Source organism: Quercus lobata, chromosome 10 (assembly GCF_001633185.2).
Source record: "Quercus lobata isolate SW786 chromosome 10, ValleyOak3.0 Primary Assembly, whole genome shotgun sequence".
NCBI classification, from domain to species: Eukaryota; Viridiplantae; Streptophyta; class Magnoliopsida; order Fagales; family Fagaceae; genus Quercus; species Quercus lobata.
In genome coordinates this window covers 15,699,473-15,718,057 of record NC_044913.1, presented here as the reverse complement: position 1 = coordinate 15,718,057, position 18,585 = coordinate 15,699,473, and the positions used below count along the sequence as shown (strand labels likewise).

Here is an 18,585-nt window from a genome sequence, read left to right as displayed (position 1 = left end):
GGCGGGTGCATTTTTTTCTCACCCGATTCCGACGGGTCGGTTCCGGGTTGGGCACAAACTCGACCCGGACCGACCTGTGGACAGCCCTAGTAGTAAATAAAAGCTTGGAGTAGAGTGATCTCCTTACAAGTAGCAGTCTATTGCTATAGGGGGTATAATAAGCTTTCCCCTCGGTTTTTGGTCCTTACAAATTTTTGGAGAGGATTAGAGAGGTTGCTTATAGGTTGGATCTCCTTGTTGAGTCTACAATTCACTCTGTGTTCCATGTGTCTTGCTTGAAGGCCAAATTAGGCAATCACAACATTTCAATTTCTATGTTACCTTCTGTCAACTCTCAAGACATCCTCACTCTTGAGCCTGCAGCTGTACTTTAATCCAGATCTCATCAACTTGGGAGGAGGACAATCACTCAGTTACTTATACAATGGCAAGGAGGTTCAATTGAAGATGCCACTTGGGAGGACTTGTTTTGTCTTCAACATCAGTTTCCTCATCTTGGGGGCAATATGTTCTAATGGGGGGAAGTTATGTTAGGGAACTAGTTAGTAGAATGTGTGATTAGGATTGTAATTGAGTGGCATTGTAACTAAGTAAAGCTGTGTAGCTGTGCTATGTTAGTTAGTAAAAGTTTTGTTAGTTAGTAGCAGTTGGGTTGTTATTAGTTAGTTAGGTTGTTAGTTTTGGCGGGAAGATTAATGTGTTGTATAAAGATGTGGGATGTTATGAAATAAAGAGGAGGAAGTGTATTAATCAAATTTCCCTTTCAGTTCCATTCTATTCTCTCTCTCTCTCTCTCTCTCTCTGCTAGGAGTTAGTTACCCTTAAAGTAACTAACAATCTTTTATTCAATTCTTCCTTTCCTTTTCCTTTCACTTTCCCATTCTTCTTTCTTTATTTTCTGATTAACCAAAAGCCTAACAGTTGCTGCACAACTGGTACCACCCGAGAAAATGACAAATCCTTGGAGATTGATGGTTTCATAAGCAAAAGCAATTCTTCTGGTCCTTCTTTTCTAAGTCTAGCAATTTTGATTAACTGATCCCAAAGTCCTCCATCGTTTTGGTTTTTAATTGTTTGTTTAATTGATAGTAATGACTTGGGTAATTAAATTAAATTATTATATACTTGTTTATTCTATCAATTTGAGATATTGAGATTATAAAATTCAATTTGATTAGGATTTCATATTGCAAATAATTTATGAGGAAACTATCTACAATTGATGCATATATATATTTAAAAAAGTGTTCTAGACTTAGAGGTTAATGCTCAATCATCTGTCTCAAATGTTGAAACTTCAAGTGCTGGAACATTGAAATAAAATTTCAAATGCTAAAATTTCAAGTGGTGAAACACCTAGAAAAGGAAATTGCTAAAACCTAATCTTCTCCAAAGCCTCAATATAAGATTTAGAGGCTGTTTGGATGTGATGGAAACTGAGTTATATAGCTCAGTTTTCATCACCCATAATCCAAATATTGTGGGACCTACAGAATAAAGAATGTTTGGCTTGGTTTTTTAGTATTGTTTCCATCACTCAAAATTCAAAATTGATTTTCAGTGGCAGTTTGGTAAATAGAGTGACGAAAACTGGTTTTTTGTTCTTTTTAATTAATTTTTTTTGGTATTCTACTTTAAATGTTAAAATGAGTTTTTTTCCTGTGAACATCAGTTCTGTTTGCTCCATGTGAAAATCGAAGGAAAATAAACTCAAATCTCAAAACTTATATATCTTTCCTTACATACCTTTGTTTGATTATGTAGAAACGAAAAATTAACTCAAAAATTTTCTGTTTTCTCTTTTAATTGACTAAAGTGAACCCTTTTAACTTCTAATGTAAAGGCTTAGTCGCTGGAATGGACTTTGGCTCATAAGTCTTCGTGGTGTTCAAACTTAAGGTATCCAGCACCAATTCCTCAATAGTCACCTCTATACCTGTCCTCATTACCATTAACTACTTGTATATTATGTCCGTGGGCATACTTGATGATCCGACCAATCAAGCAACGTTTTGTACAATAACCTATTAACTTTTTTTGTTATATGCAACTACCCAATTAACTTTACTTATGGGTTATACGACTCATTAAATTGGGAGTTATTTTATTTTATTTTATTTTGTTTATACATGTGTAGTACTAAAAGATGTCTATCCATGCATTGTATTAATTTATGAAAAGATTAAGAAAAAATCAACAAATCAAGAAAAGATTAATCTATGAATTTCAAACTCAGTCTCACGATTTCATGATCATCTTGGTACAAAATTTTTCAATCAACGGCTACTATCTTAAAAAACAAACTTCAATAGCAACTAAGAAGATTGGCACAAAACCATATATAACAAAGAAACGAAAATTATCTAGAAATTATTGGTGATTAATTTCCAATCTCAACAGTCATGTGGGCATTGGGTATCGGCACAAGGGACAGGAGTGACTCGTCTTCAACCACTTGACGATACATTTTCCGTGATAAACATGTGAACACGGCATGCGAGTGACTTTGGAACCGTTCTGAAACTCTTCCAAGCAGATGCTACATTCTTGAACCGAGCTTGATCCTTGTTGAAATCTGAACTTCTCCAAAGCCCGAACAGAAGACTTAGTCGCCGGAGTGGGCTTAGGCTCATAATTCTCCATGGACTCCAAAATTACCGTATCAAGCTCCTCATCCACATGAGATGAGTACTGAGGCATCACCATCACCCTTTTTACCGTGAACGTGTTCAACAAGTCCACAAAAATTGGCATCCTTGAAGTCCCGGCAGATAATGCAATAGTTGCTATTAGTCGTAACACGGTACTGTGAAATTCCTCTGGGATGTTGAGGCCGCGAAACAAAGAACACAAGACAGCACCATTATCATGCAACATCAACTCATGTTTGGTCAGAGAGAACGAATTTCTCAGAACTGGTGACGCTTCTTCGAAAGTCAGTGGTGCTTCGCTGTAGCCGACGTAGTTCTCCGTTCGCTTCACCTTTTGCACACGAAATTGGACGAAGAAAACATCAAACCGGCAGTCCAACGTCGTTTGAAGTAGTGGTGGCACGTCCCCGAATTGGCTTGGCTGCCATACCCGGATATCATAAGCTTCGTTGCAGAAGGGACTGGTTACTGAATGTGATTGAGACATGGTTTGAAAGTGATTACTAGGAAGTAGGAACGAACGAAATTGGGAAACAAAAAAGAGAATTGCTAATACTAAGGCTGTGTATGTTTATATAGCTGCGTGTTGGGACTTGCCGACTTGGGTTACCGAATTGGTTGCGGAATAGAGTTTCCATATTCCTAATAGGTCTAGGAAAGAAAATTTTGGAAACTGTTTTTTATTTTATTTTTAAAAATTTAGGAAACAAATGAAATTAATGAATACTTAAACTAAGTACTTAACAGTTTCTTGAAAACTTTCTCTACTTTTTCTTTATGTGTATTAAAATAGTTAGTATTAAAAAAAAAAAAAAAATGATAACGAATGTCCTTAGAACACTGGTTAAGAATCCAGTTAAAGAAAGTTTTTATGGGAAAATGAAAAAAATAATTAATGTTTTGACAGTTTTTTTGATTTCCTATAAAAATGATGTCAAAATTTTTTTAAAATAAATTATTAACGAGTACCGGTACTTGTTAGCATGAACCAAAAAAGAAAAAGAAAAAAAGTACTTACAGTTAACATAGCCCCACACAAAAATAATTTAAAAAAAAAGAGTATTTTTTTTGGTTAATTCTTTTTCTATTAAGGGTGAGTTTGGTTTAGTTTTTTGTAAAAGTGCATAATGAAAAAATGGAGTTTTGTTAAAAGTGCATAATGAAAAAGTGGAGTTTCAAAAAGCTGAGTGTTTGGTAAAAACTGTTAAAAAGTGCATAATGAAAAAGCTGAGTGTTTGGCTAGCACTTAAAAAAGTGGCAGTTTGAGGGATAAATTACCAAAAATGACAATGTATATATAAGAGAATTTATTTCATATATATATATATATATATATATATTGTAAGGACACAATTCTTTTGCGGCCCAATAATGATGTTGGGCTCGCACATGAAAGATCCCTCACAATATGATTTGTAAAGAGTGGGCTTGAAAAACTAGCCGTTGGTCACGGGGCGGTGCCCGGTCTTGGTTTTAGAGGAATTCATGTAGAAAAAGGAGTTGGGCTTGAACATTTAAGCCCTATGGCGTCGCACCCTATGGGATGGGACTCCTCGGACTTGATCCGAGGACCATTAAGGTCTTACCCCGGTTACCCAACGATGGGCTTTTTTGGTGAAGTCAGGTGTTGTTGAGGTGTTCTCACCCATGTAGTCTTTCTTTTTTTGGAGGTGGGATGGGACTCCCCTACCAGATTCACTTACTTCTTCTTTTATACTAGCCTGCGTTCGCTGTCCTTCGTCCACGTGTAGGGTCAACCTTTACAAGACTGACATTTGTCCCATCAGTCCAATCCCAGAATTGTTGGGGATGGTTGATGAAGCTGAAGAATACGGCTCTGTCAGGTGCAGAGTCTTATCTGGGAAGGGTAGTAAGGGTAACTTCCCCCAAGATATTTTTAGATCTCCTTACAAATTTGTTCCTATATCTCTTTTTTACCCCTCTTCTCAATGGAGCTTTGGGTCTGCCGAGGACTAGACTGTCCTCAGCTGCGTCTCCGGGTCATTTTTGCCTTATATTTTTGAGCTCGGGCCATCACCTTTTTCGGCTTGGGCCTTTGGACTCCCCATGAGCAAGTGGGCCTGACCCATAAATTATTGGGCCCCACAATAGCCCCTCAAAACCCTGCTATCCGACTTCTTGGTTGGAAGGGAGGGTTTTGGTAAACCCAGGCCTTTAGTATGGCTTATTTAATTCAGCCCTGCATTAATGTGGGCGGTTTTCCACCTGTCTAAGAAACTCACCGGTTTACAAGGTATTCCCTTTAATTTGCTCGTGACCCGCTCCTGCCGTTTGGCTGTCCAAGACGCGCCTTTAATGACTTCCCTTTACGAGGTTCATTTACGTCCGGCGGCTCATTTGATGAGGTGGGGAAGCGGAATGGACACATCTTTATTCTTCAGATTCTTTTGGAAACCTGAATGAATTTAATACCTTCCGTTTTGCCCTTCCTATAAGAAGGCAAGTAGGAAGCCATCACTTTCGTGAAGACACCCTTCCATCTTTCTGAGATCTGAAACCCTCAACCTCCCTTAACGTTCACTTAACCCAATTGCTATTCCCCACATCAGAATACGTTTACCATAACGAGTGATGAAGGAACCATACCCCTCCTCAAAACATCATGTTCTAATAAAACTCGAAATGGCTCGGTCAGGGCAAGGATGACGGAGACTTAAGATTTGCCCCACCTCCCTTCAACCAAAATCCGAAGCAGGGGCTCGTCACGTCAAACTTTCGTCGTGACTGAGTCGAGAACACCCACTATCAGCACCACCCGGCTTCTCACGAACATACCTAACATGGGACCAGTGTGTTAGGAGTCAGGACTGAGGCAGGGGCCAAGTGCCTCTGCTTCTTCCTCTCTTTGTTCACTGGTGCCCTCCTCCGCCTTCCTCTCTTAGTCTTCCCAGCACCAGCTCCGTCCTGGTGCTGTCCTTCTCCCTCTTTTGCTCCTCTCTCTTTCTTTTCATCTCTTCCCCTCTTCTTCTCCTCCTTCTCTTACTCATGTCCTCCATCTTCTTCATTCATCTCCTCCATCTTCTTCTTCCTTCTCCTTCAAATTCTTCTTCCTTCTCCTTCATCTTTTTCCAAAGAAGGTTCTTCTTTCGATATGAGCAATACTGAGGCAGAGATTGGAGAGACTTTGAAAACGAGTTTAAAAGACACACGGCTGTTTACTTATCTGTACTGCGAATGTTAGTGTTGCCTCGGCAGTTCACCTTTTGTATAGGCTTGTTTGAGCCCCTTTTTGTACGTTGTAATAATTTTTCATATTAATAAAAATTGTTGTTATTTTACTTCGTATGTTTTGTCTCTATGTTTTTACAAACTTGCAAACGCTGCTCGGCACAATAATATAGCATTTGAATCGATGACAACTAAGGCCAAAATACTTGCTAATAAAAAGAAGTCACCACAACTTTAACAGAATCGCTTGACTTAGCAATGCGTACCTGTGAATAACGATACTTGCCCGAAACAATGCCGAGATTAGAACTGGATGATCTATGCGGTGTAGGAAGTAATCGTTCGAAGACATATCACCCGCAAAAATGAACAGCCCCCTTAGGCTACCGAATAGTGGAGTGCCCCACCATCATCCTAACACTTTTATTGGCCTTAACATTTCAGTATCTGAGCCGGAGACTTTTCCCATCCGAGCAGTTATAAAACTTGTAACTTTCCTCTCTTTCTTTTTTTTTACTTGGTTTCCCCATAGGCTTGAGTCCAAGGACCATGCAAGGCCTTGGTTCTGTATAAGACTTGTAGGATTTCTTTATTGTACTCGGTTTCCCCATAGGCTTGAGTCCGAGGACCATGCAAGGCCTTGGTTCTGTCCAAAACTTGTAATTTTCCTTTTTTGCACTTGGTTTCCCCATAGGCTTGAGTCCGAGGATCATGCAAGACCTTGATTCTGTCCAAAACTTGTAGGATTTCTTTATTGTACTCGGTTTCCCCATAGGCTTGAGTCCGAGGACCATGCAAGGCCTTGGTTCTGTCCAAAACTTGTATTTTTCTTTTTTGTACTCGGTTTCCCCATAGGCTTGAGTCCGAGGACCATGCAAGGCCTTGGTTCTGTCCAAAACTTGTATTTTCTCTTTTTTGTACTCGGTTTCCCCATAGGCTTGAGTCCGAGGACCATGCAAGGCCTTGGTTCTGTCCAAAACTTGTATTTTCTCTTTTTTGTACTCGGTTTCCCCATAGGCTTGAGTCCGAGGACCATGCAAGGCCTTGGTTCTGTCCAAAACTTGTATTTTCTCTTTTTTGTACTTGGTTTCCCTATAGGTTTGAGTCCGAGGACCATGCAAGGCCTTGGTTCTGTCCCTGGGCCCCTATGCTGAACGGGCCTGGGCCGCGAATTTACTGGGCCCATAAATTAGGAGGTATCTCCGTAGTCTTAGGTCACGCGGTACTTTTTGGCGTCCCAGTGTTCGAGGTGCGCCTTCACGAGGCTCCTTTAATCTTAGGGTTGCAGACGGCATTGGAAATCGAGCCGGAGACATTTTGTCTGTAGCGTTCCTTGGGACGCTGCGTGAATTAAATGCCACCTCCTTATCTTTTAAATAAATAGGAGAGAAAGTTGCTTTACCTTCGCACAAATCCTTCAGTCTCCTCTCCCAGTACATCATGTTTGAGGCGAGAGTTGGGGCAAAGGAACTCTCTCCGCCACAAAGGCGCCGTGTCCTCCTGAGACTCCAGATAGTGAAGTACGGGCAAAGGAGGCATAAATTCAAGAGAATATTCCAATTCGACAGAGGGGAAAGGGTGTTTCTCCTTCTTTTAGTCAAAATCCGAAGCAGGTTCTGTTCATGCCAGAATTTTGGTGTGTCAGAAGAAAGATTCTCCGCCTCCAGCGCCTCTGCCTTGTCGCAGGCAAATTTTTGGTGAAGGCTCCTCAGCTTCCGGCTCCCTGCATCTTTCCCTCAGCGGTGTGAGGCTTAAGTCGGATTCTTTTGCTGCCTGAGTTATGGGCGTGCAAAAGCATTGAGGAGGAATAAGGTATCGAGGCAGTAGCCAACCTCTCCTCTGTGCTACCTCCTCGGCTTTATCTTCACTCTCTTGTATCTTTCTTTACTTACGCAGTTAGCTTCAATGTAAGCTTGTTTCAGCTTTTCATTGTACACTGTACTGTTCCTTTGTCTTAATAAAAGATGTGTCTATTTCTTTATACATACTTTTCTTCTCCGCAACAACTACTTTGCGCATGAATATTAAATGTAAGCTTGCCCTCAATGACATTCCGGGCATAAAAATGCCTTAACACAGATTCCTACTGGTTTAAACTCACAAATATTATCAAGTATAATAATGGTAATCCTCAATAAATTAAACTCTTGGAACTAATCGGGATAATCGCTGAATGCTGCGCGATGCATGCTAGACCAATGTCCGAGAACGATAAACTCTAAATAATTCGTCCGAGAGGGTAGCCGAGTAGCGAGGGACTTTGATTGTGCTTTTGGGTAATATATTGCACCGTATCACATCAGTTCCTTTGGTGCTGCAGATCCGAAAGCAGACTTGAGAATTCTCACTATTTAGGAACTAACCCAATTGTTAATGGAGAGTTTTCCTCGGATAAATCCTAAAGTGCATGTAATGTAGTTTTTCCTTACAAGTAGTTGGTTTCCCCAAAGGCTTGAGTCCGAGGACCATGCAAGACCTTGGTTCTGTCCAAAACTTGTGATTTGATTGATTGATTTTTTTTATGTACTTGGTTTCCCCATAGGCTTGGGTCCGAGGACCATGCAACGCCTTGGTTCTGTCCAAAACTTGTGATTTTTTTATGTACTTGGTTTCCCCATAGGCTTGAGTCCGAGGGCCATGCAAGGCCTTGGTTCTGTCCAAAACTTGTGCTTTTTTTTTTATGTACTTGGTTTCCCCATAAGCTTGAGTCCGAGGACCATGCAAGGCCTTGGTTCTGTCCAAAACTTGTGCTTTTTTTTTTTATGTACTTGGTTTCCCCATAGGCTTGAGTCCGAGGACCATGCAAGGCCTTGGTTCTGTCCAAAACTTGTGCTTTTTTTATGTACTTGGTTTCCCCATAGGCTTGAGTCCGAGGACCATGCAAGGCCTTGGTTTGTCCAAAACTTGTGCTTTTTTTTACGTTTGGTTTCCCCATAGGCTTGAGTCCGAGGCAAGGCCTTGGTTCTGTCCAAAACTTGGGTTTCCCCATAGGAGTCCGAGGACCATGCAAGGCCTTGGTTCTGTCCAAAACTTGTGCTTTTTTTTTTTATGTGCTTGGTTTCCCCATAGGCTTGAGTCCGAGGACCATGCAAGGCCTTGGTTCTGTCCAAAACTTGTGTTTTTTTTTTTATGTACTTGGTTTCCCATAGGCTTGAGTCCAAGGCCTTGCTTCTGTCCAAAACTTGCTTTTTTTTTTATGTGCTTGGTTTCCCCATAGGCTTGAGTCTGAGGACCATGCAGGGCCTTGGTTCTGTCCAAAACTTGTGCTTTTTTTTTTTATGTGCTTGGTTTCCCCATAGGCTTGAGTCCGAGGACCATGCAAGGCCTTGGTTCTGTTCAAAACTTGTGTTTTTTATTTTATGTACTTGGTTTCCCCATAGGCTTGAGTCCGAGGACCATGCAAGGCCTTGGTTCTGTCCAAAACTTGTGCTTTTTTTTTTTATGTACTTGGTTTCCCCATAGGCTTGAGTCCGAGGACCATGCAAGACCTTGGTTCTGTCCAAAACTTGTGCTTTTTTTTTTACTTGGTTTATTTTTTGACCATAAGCCCCTATACCAGGGCGGGGAAAGTTGATTTGAGGCCGGAAGCTCCTAGAGATACCCATGCCCTTGGCACTGCAAGGCGTAGCCCCTAGCAGAAGTTTATGCTGGAGCAGCAACTGTATGTCGCCGGAGACGGAGGAAACCTCAGGAATTTCTGCTTGCTAGAGAGTTGACTCCAACGCCACCCGCGCCAACGCGCAAGCTCCCCACAGACGGCGCCAATTGTAAGGACACAATTCTTTTGTGGCCTAATAATGATGTTGGGCTCGCACATGAAAGATCCCTCACAATATGATTTGTAGAGAGTGGGCTTGAAAAACTAGCCGTTAGTCACGGGGCGGTGCCCGGTCTTGGTTTTAGAGGAATTCATGTAGAAAAAGGAGTTGGGCTTGAACATTTAAGCCCTATGGCGTCGCACCCTATGGGATGGGACTCCTTGGACTTGATCCGAGGACCATTAAGGTCTTACCCCGGTTACCCAACGATGGGCTTTTACGGTGAAGTCAGATGTTGTTGAGGTGTTCTCACCCATGTAGTCTTTCTTTTTTTGGAGGTGGGATGAGACTCCCCTACCAGATTCACTTACTTCTTCTTTTATACTAGCCTGCGTTCGCTGTCCTTCGTCCACGCGTAGGGTCAACCTTTACAAGACTGACATTTGTCCCATCAGTCCAATCCTAGAATTGTTGGGGATGGTTGATAAAGCTGAAGAATACGGCTCTGTCAGGTGCAGAGTCTTATCTGGGAAGGGTAGTAAGGGTAACTTCCCCCAAGATATTTTTAGATCTCCTTACAAATTTGTTCCTATATCTCTTTTTTACCCCTCTTCTCAATGGAGCTTTGGGTCTGCCAAGGACTAGACTGTCCTCGGCTGCGTCTCCGGGCCATTTTTGCCTTATATTTTTGAGTTCGGGCCATCACCTTTTTCGGCTTGGGCCTTTGGACTCCCCATGAGCAAGTGGGCTTGGCCCATAAATTATTGGGCCCCACATATATATATTTTTTATGTGAGTTTGTTTCATACTTAAATCAATTACTTCATCATACTTAAATCAATTTTTCTCTTTCTAAAAAAATTATTTTTTTCTCATCAATATTAGCTAATAATAATCTACCACTTAAGATTTATTACGAAAGTATTGTGAAAATATTGTGATAAAAATTGATACTAATTTTAATTTTAACATACTATTAAAATTATTTTTTTCTCTCTCTAAAAAAATTATTATTTTTTTCACCAATATTAGCTAATAATAACCTACCTTAAGATTTATTGTGAAAATATTGTGATATAATTTCTTCTTTTTTTTTCTCTCCACACACATGGGCTCTCCTTCCTCTTTTTTCTTTTTTTTTTTCCCTCTTTTTTTCTCTTCCACACACGTACCCACACTCTTTTCTTTTCTTTTTTCCTTCTTTCCTCTTTTATTCCCTACCATACCAGCACTTCAGTCCATAGCATTCCACAGCTCTCCTTCTTCTTTTTTTTTTTTTCCCTCTTAGAACTTCAGTCCAGAACATTCCATAGACAGCTCTCCTTCTTCTTCTTTTTTTTTTTTTCCTCTTAGCACTTCAAAACGAACGAAGGAATTTTTTTTTCCACAGTCCTTTTCTTTCCAGAATTTTTGTTTTCCTTCGTTCGTTCCACAGTGAGCTGAACCAAACTCACCCAACTCATCCAACTCCAGAACGTAACCTTAAGTGCTTGGATCGGGAAGATTGGATGATCGGAACCAACTCCAGAACTCATCCTTCTTCTTTTTCTATTTTTTTTTTCTTGTTCTTGGATGATCGGGAAGATTGGATGATCGGGAAGATTGGATGGTCGGTAAATCTCCCCCTCCCCCCTTTTTTTTCGTCAGTCTTCTTGATCCGCCAGAGGGTCTTGATCTGCTATTGTTCTAATTTTCTTGTTGTTGTTGTTGATCTGCTGTTGATCCGAAAGAGTTGTTGTTCTAGTTTTTTTTTTTCTGTTCTTGATCTGCTGTTTCCGAAAGAGTTGTTGTTCTATTTTTTTTTTCCTGTTCTTGATCTGCTGTTGTTGTTGTTTTGATTTTAGATTTGTTGTTTAATAGAGGGTAATTTGGTAATTTCCTGTGAACCCAGCGGATATATCAAAACGCCCCATTCACGTTTTGATTTATGGACCTCGGGAGGTCCATAAATTTTGCGCGTTTTGGACGCTATTTTTGCCTAAGTCCAAAACGCAGCTTTTATCAAAAAGTTACGTTTTGGGCTGAGCTAAACACAATTTTTCTACAGCTTTTTCTAATATGCGCGTTTTCAACTCCTAAAAGTGCAAACAAATGCACACTAATTCTTTATTGAAGAAAAGTATAACATCTCCTATATTCCAACCATAAAATTCTTAAACTCTTGGTCAAATCCTTTAAAAGGCAAGTGGGTTAGATTTTATTTCAACGGCAATTATTTTTTTTGAAAATTATTGATTATCATCATTAAAATATATTTAAAAAAAATATTGATGATAAGAAAAAATTTAATTCACTTAAAATAAATGAATAATATTTTAAGTACCAAATTAGTTTAACACACATATAAAAAATTACTTTAACAAAAACAATGTTGTGTTAAATAAAATTGACCCTGGTTAATTAATTCAATTACCCAAGTTGATTAAAAAAGTCAAATTACATGTAATTCGTGGAGCCATCAACAAATGATCAAATAAACTAAATGCAGCGGAAATTAAATTAATAGAGTAATTTATTGACGAATAGGGAGAACCTCTCGATAGGCAAAAATCGCACTGAGGGAAATTCAAGTCACCACTCACAAGAATACACTAATCAATAATCAAGCGGTTACAAGTATGAAAAATCTTACACTACCCTAACTTATCTCAAAATACCAACCTACAGCTGAATATTTGCTCCAATACCCAATTGAACTTGATCTTGTAGTAAACTTTTTCACTTTGCACAAATCTTTAATTTGTGACTAACTCCTTTACTCGGATCCTAGTATGCGACTAACTCTAACAACTTGATTGTTCGTTGTTGGTTGCAAAGTTCTTCATTTTATAAATAATGAAGATCATGAAACACTTGGTTACAAAACCCTAAGGCATATAAACGCAGTAGTTTCTCACAAAGTATATGGGTTATGGATCTCTTTTCCACATTTGATGACTTTTAAAATAAGCCTTTTATATTATTAGGGTTGTAGAGAGAGAAACCCTAATTATTCAAGTCATCATGGGCCGAATTTCAGATCTAAGAATTCTAAAATCGTAATTATCGATAGATCAAGCTTGTATCTAGCTTCTTCATTAATCCTCGATAGCAACTAGAGTCGAGCTAGTGTTGAGCTTTATTGAAACAACCTTTTTTTTCTTTCACTTGTTTCTTAGATCAAACTTCATGTCTTTAATGATACCACTTGATATATTTAAACAACATACTTTTTGATACATTAAACCTTACTTAAATCTATCTAATTACAAGTAAAAGGTGCGTTTTGTCAAAAGATTAGCCAATTATATAGAAAATATGACCCTAACAAACAACAACAACAACAACAACAACAACAACAACAAAAACGACAACAAACAAACTCTTGGTCTCAAAATTTTTAAGTCAACTATGGATCTTCAGTAAATTAATTAGGGTTGACTATATTTTATATTTATATATATCCCCATTTTATTATATCTAGAGTCATTCTCTCTATTAATCCCTTAATTGATATATTTTTTTTATTACTTTTAATAATGTGATTTTTGGTATTCCTCTTTTTTTTTTTTTTTTTTGCTTCCTCAACTTAAGATCAACTCACTTTTTCTTACTAGTGTATTAGTTGCTCTTCATTGAACATGACTAAACCATCTTAAGTGACTTTCCCTCATCTTTTCATTAATAAGCACTACTCGTATGACTCTATCTTTAAGTGAATTTCTTTATTTTGAATCTTACATTTCTGTGTATTTCTATTTATCTATCTTAATATTTTCATTTTAGCTACACTCATTTTATAGATATGTAATTTCTTAACAGCCTAATGTTTGGTATATAGCATAGAGCATGCTAAATAAAAAATAATTTTTTTATAAGGGTTAAAAAGAGTTAATTTAAAATCTTTAATAAAGCTATAATCATGATAAAAATTTACCCCAATTGTACAATACCCTTTTTAACTTCTAGAGTTTCATCTTAAGAAAATTAATCTAATACTACAACTTCTACCACATATTTTCTCACAATTATTTTATGTGGAAGACTATGACTAGTTGTTTCACTTTCATATGATTCCACTATTTTTTCTCTACCACTCATAGTTTGCCATATTAGAGCTATCTTACACGGCAAATTGTCACCATTTACATGAACCCACGATTTTTTCTCTATTGCTCACTGTACCGTTTTGTGGCAAAGTGTGTGGTACTATCATCATTGATATTATAAAACAGTACAACACTACAAAATCATGAATACTTTCTTTCTTGTTTTTTTTTCCTTGTCTATAATATTCCATTTGTAGCTCACACATAATTGTGCCTTCTTCTTTGTTTCTTTAGTTTCTTTATTCAAAACCCTAACTTCAATCTCCTCCAAAATACTAGAGTTTTATTTTCTCCAAATTTGCTAAGAGAAACGATCCAAAATGGACCATCAATATCATCATCAACAACAACAACAATGGTGTCCCATGCCAATCCTGTACTCAAATTCTCACTTTTTATTTTGCTCTCCTTTCAATCAAATTCAAAACCCTAGAACCCATTTGACCCGCACGTTTGCCCCATCCAATGTGGCATAGAGACCCTAGCTTAGCTAGAGAACCCTATAATCAATTACAGCAGTCTTATAGTAATGGATTCACAAATGGTGGTTTGATAAGAACTCTAAGAGACCTAGGGTTGATGATATACAAATTAATAATCAAAATTCAGTTTGGAAAAAAATGAAATTAATGAATACTTCTAAACTAAGTATTTAATACTCACGCATACCTTTAGTGTGATGGTCACTACTCGTATATATATATCCCCATTTTATTATGTCTAGAGTTATTCTCTCTGTTACTCCTTTAATTGATATGTTATTTTTTTTATTACTTTTAAAAATGTGATTTTTGTTATTCCTCTATCATTTTTTGTTTCCTCAACTTAGATCAACTCACTCTTTCTTATTAGTGTATTAGTTGCTCTTCCTTGAACATGATTGAACCATTTTAAGTGACTTTCCCTCATATTTTCATTAAAAAGCACTACTCATATGACTCTATCTTTAAGTGAATTTCTTTATTTCGAATCTTACATTTACATGTATTTCTATTTATCCATCTTAACATTTTCAATTTAGCTACACTCATTTTATAAATATTTAGTTTCTTAATAGCCTAACATTTGGTAGCACTGAGCATGCTAAATAAAAAAAAAAAAAAAAAAAAAATTATAAGGGTTAAAAAGAGTCAATTTAAAATCTTTAATAAAACTATAATCATGATAAAAATTCACCCCAATTGTACAATACCCTTTTTAACTTCTAGAGTTTCATCTTAAGAAAATTAATCAAATACTACAACTTTTACCACGCATTTTCTCACAATTATTTTATGTGGATGACTGTGACTGGTTGTCTCATTTTCATATGAATCAACAATTTTTTCTCTACCACTCATAGTTTGCTATATCAGAGTTATCTTACGTGGCAAATTGTCACCATTTACGCGAACCCACAATTTTTCTCTATTGCCCACCGTACCATATTGTGGCAAAATGTTTGGTACTATCATCATTGATATTATAAAAAACAGTACAGCACTACAATCTATACAAAGCATGAATATTTTTCTTTCTTGTTTGTTTTTTCCTTGTCTAGAATATTCCATTTGTATCTCACACATAATTGTGCCTTCTTCTTTGTTTCTTTAATTTCTTTATTCAAAACCCTAACTTCAATCTCCTACAAAACACTAGAGTTTTATTTTTTCCGAATTTGCTAAGAGAAAAAAAAAAAAAAAAGAATCCAAAATTGACCATCAACATCATCAACAACAACAACAATGGCATCCCATGCCAATCCCGTACTCAAATTCTCACTTTTTATTTTGCTCTCCTTTCAATCAAATTCAAAACCCTAGAACCCATTTGACCCGCACGTTTGCCCCATCCACTGTGGCATAGAGACCCTAGCTTAGCTAGAGAACCCTACAATCAATTACAACAGTCTTACAGTAATGGATTCACAAATGGCGGCTTGATGATATACAAATTAATAATCAAAATTCTGTTTGGGTTTCTTTTGAAACTGATGGTGAGCTCACTTGTATTTGTGGGTTTTGAATTCCAACCCATGTAGCTAAGAGAATATAGGCCGAACATAAATGGGCTAAGAATTATTTGAGTCCATTATTTATACCCAATAATTATTTATATTTTTCCAACCCAATAAAATAACACAAAGGCCAAAAAATAGCCCTCAACGCCAAATATACTTCCAACAGAGGCGAATGAGTATCAAAATGAATTCAAATTGCCTATGGGGCCATTAAGTCCAAGGTTAGCTCGATAAACATAGTTGGCAACCAGTAACTTAATTTGCCTTGGTACAAAGTGAATTTTTGAGGGTGCAATTTTTAAAGAGTACTCAACAGGCTCGGGGATACTAGTTAGAGATGAGAGAGAGTTATTCTTTCTAGCCATGAGTGCATGCACAAGGGCTAAGAAAACAGGATCCTCTTGAAGATGAATTAACATTAGAGACATTATTTTGGAAGGTGACTCATTGTAAATATTTATGATGCTTCAGTCCAAGTGCCCATGGTTAGGGGCACTTGGTTTAAGAAGCTAAATAAAGATTACATTATTTTTGGTCTTGGAAAACCTGTCACACAAGATGCGAAGCAAACCGGGCAGCCCATACATTAGCTAGGCATTCTCAGTATGTTTTTTTTTAATTTAAATTGCTTAATTCTTAAATCCGAACCCAAAAGGTTCAATTCCAATTATGTATATTCAAAAGAATGAATGTTCTTTAAGCTCTCTAACTAGGTAATTAAGTAAAAAGAAGCAACTAAAATAGAAATTTTGAAATTGCAATCTCACCAAAAAAAAGGGACAATTAATCAAGAAAAGATTAGTCTAAGAGTTTTGAACGAACTCTCACGATTTCAAGATCTTGGTACAAAGGTTTCAAAAAAAAAGAAAAAGATCTTGGTACAAAATTTTTCATAACGGCTACTATTAAAAAATACAAACTTCAATTAACAACTAATCTATACAAAGAAACAACATTGACCCAAAACTCTATGAGGCATAATGTGGCATTGGGTATCGGCACAAAGGACAGAAGTGACTCGTCTGCAACCACTTGGCGATACATTTTCCGTGATAAACATGTGAACACGGCATGCGAGTGACTGCGAAACCTGTCTGAAACTCTTCCAAGCAGATGCTACATTCTTGAATCGAGTTTGAACTCGGCTGAAACATAATCTTCTCCAAAGCCTCAATAGAAGATTTAGTCGCTGGAATGGACTTAGGCTCGTAAGTCTCCATGGAGTCCAAAATTATGGTATCGTAATCGCGCACCGGATCCACAATAGGCAGTGCCAATATTTCCATATAACTATTAGGCACCAATATTTCCATTAAGTACACGTGTATTATGTTCACAACAATGGGCATCGTTGATGTCCCAGCCAATCCAACAATTTGTCGTATCATAGTACCATGATCTTCCACTGGGATCTCGAACTTTCTAAGCAAAGAGCACAAGCAACCACCATTGATATCTTGCGACATCACTTCACGTTTGGAAAGAAATACCAATTTAGTATCGGATTTAGTGTCTTCGTAGGAAGACACTGGTTCTTGGCTGTTGCCGATGTAGTTCTTCCACTGATCTACCTTAGTTATGTGAAATTCGATGAGGAAGACATTGGACTTGTCGTCCACCTCAATCTGAGGCTGTTGCTGGTTGGTGGGTTGGCTTGGCCGCTGCCATATCTGGAAATCACAAGTTCTGGAGAAGTTGAGAGACATGGTTGAATGTTTACTTGGAAAGCAACGAGCAACAGGGAAAGAAAACGTATATAAGAGGATGCTAATATGGTAACAATTTCAAGAAATTGCGAGAGAAACTGAGAGTTTTTGATTGAGATTTGAGACCCAACCTATGCCTATTCAAGTATTTATATATAGCCTTGTTGGGGAAACCGACTAGAGTTCAAATTTCCAAATCCTTCTCGGAGACCAATTAAGTTACCAACACGTTTTTTTAACTTTATGCTTTAGGAAATAACAAAAATTAAAAACCACAAGAATATATTTCCTATGTCTACTAGGTTTAGGAAACCAATTAATATACTGTCTTTGTTTTCTAAAAACAAAAAAGGGAAACCAATTAGTAATATTATTTAAACTTTTCTTAAAAAAATAAAATACCCCAATTTACGCTTATAATCAGCCTACTATTAATTGTCACCTACACCGCCACACTAGGGATGGCAATGGGGCGGGGCGGGGCCGAAGGATGGGGTCTTCGTCCCCGCTCCGCATGGTTTTATCTTACCCCATCCCCGTCCCGCCCCGCATGACGATGAATACTTTCTCACCCCATCCCCGTCCCTTGGGGCCCCGCGAAGCCCTGCCCCACCTCGTAATACTCTACTTTTTGTTAATTTGCCCTACAACTAATACAATTTTTTTAATGAAACTTATTTCATTAATAAAAATATACTTGAAATTACAAATTTATCCCATCAGATCAAATCAATTTTTAGAAAAAATTGAATAATCTATCCAAGTGTTTAACAAGACAATCATAAAAAAAAAAAAAAAAAAAAATCTCATAGTATAACACATAACAAAATAAAGACAGAGAATTACATTGGATAGAATAAAATATACTAATATTAATATGTTTTTTTAAATAGTAGGGTTTTAGGGTATGAAAAATTTGCAATTATAACCCTTAGTAATGCGGGGCGGGGCGGGGTGGGGCGGGGCGAGGTGGGTCTAAAAAGTCTAAACCCATCCCCGCCCCGCCCCGTGGTATGGGGCTAAAATCTTGCTCCATCCCCGCCCCACCGCCTTTGCGGGGTGGGGAAAATCCGCGCGGGGCGAAGCTGGGAGGGGCGGGGAAAAATTGCCATCCCTACGCCACACCTAATTTCCCCCCCCCCCCCCCCCCTTTTTATGGAATAGAAAGGTATAAGATCCTAGCTCTTAAAATGT

General features: G+C 37.9%; 2 protein-coding genes across 2 annotated transcripts; both read right to left on the bottom strand.

The window, feature by feature from the left end:
- Window positions 1–2,400: 2,400 nt before the first annotated feature.
- LOC115964401 lies at window positions 2,401–3,138 on the bottom strand. The gene has a single exon (XM_031083718.1). The coding sequence runs from the start codon at window positions 3,136–3,138 to the stop codon at window positions 2,401–2,403; it is 738 nt and encodes a 245-aa protein (XP_030939578.1).
- A 13,515-nt stretch (window positions 3,139–16,653) lies between these two features.
- Window positions 16,654–17,391, bottom strand: LOC115964400 (BRCA1-associated protein homolog 2-like). Its single transcript, XM_031083717.1, has one exon. The coding sequence runs from the start codon at window positions 17,389–17,391 to the stop codon at window positions 16,654–16,656; it is 738 nt and encodes a 245-aa protein (XP_030939577.1).
- Between the last annotated feature and the right edge of the window lie 1,194 nt (window positions 17,392–18,585).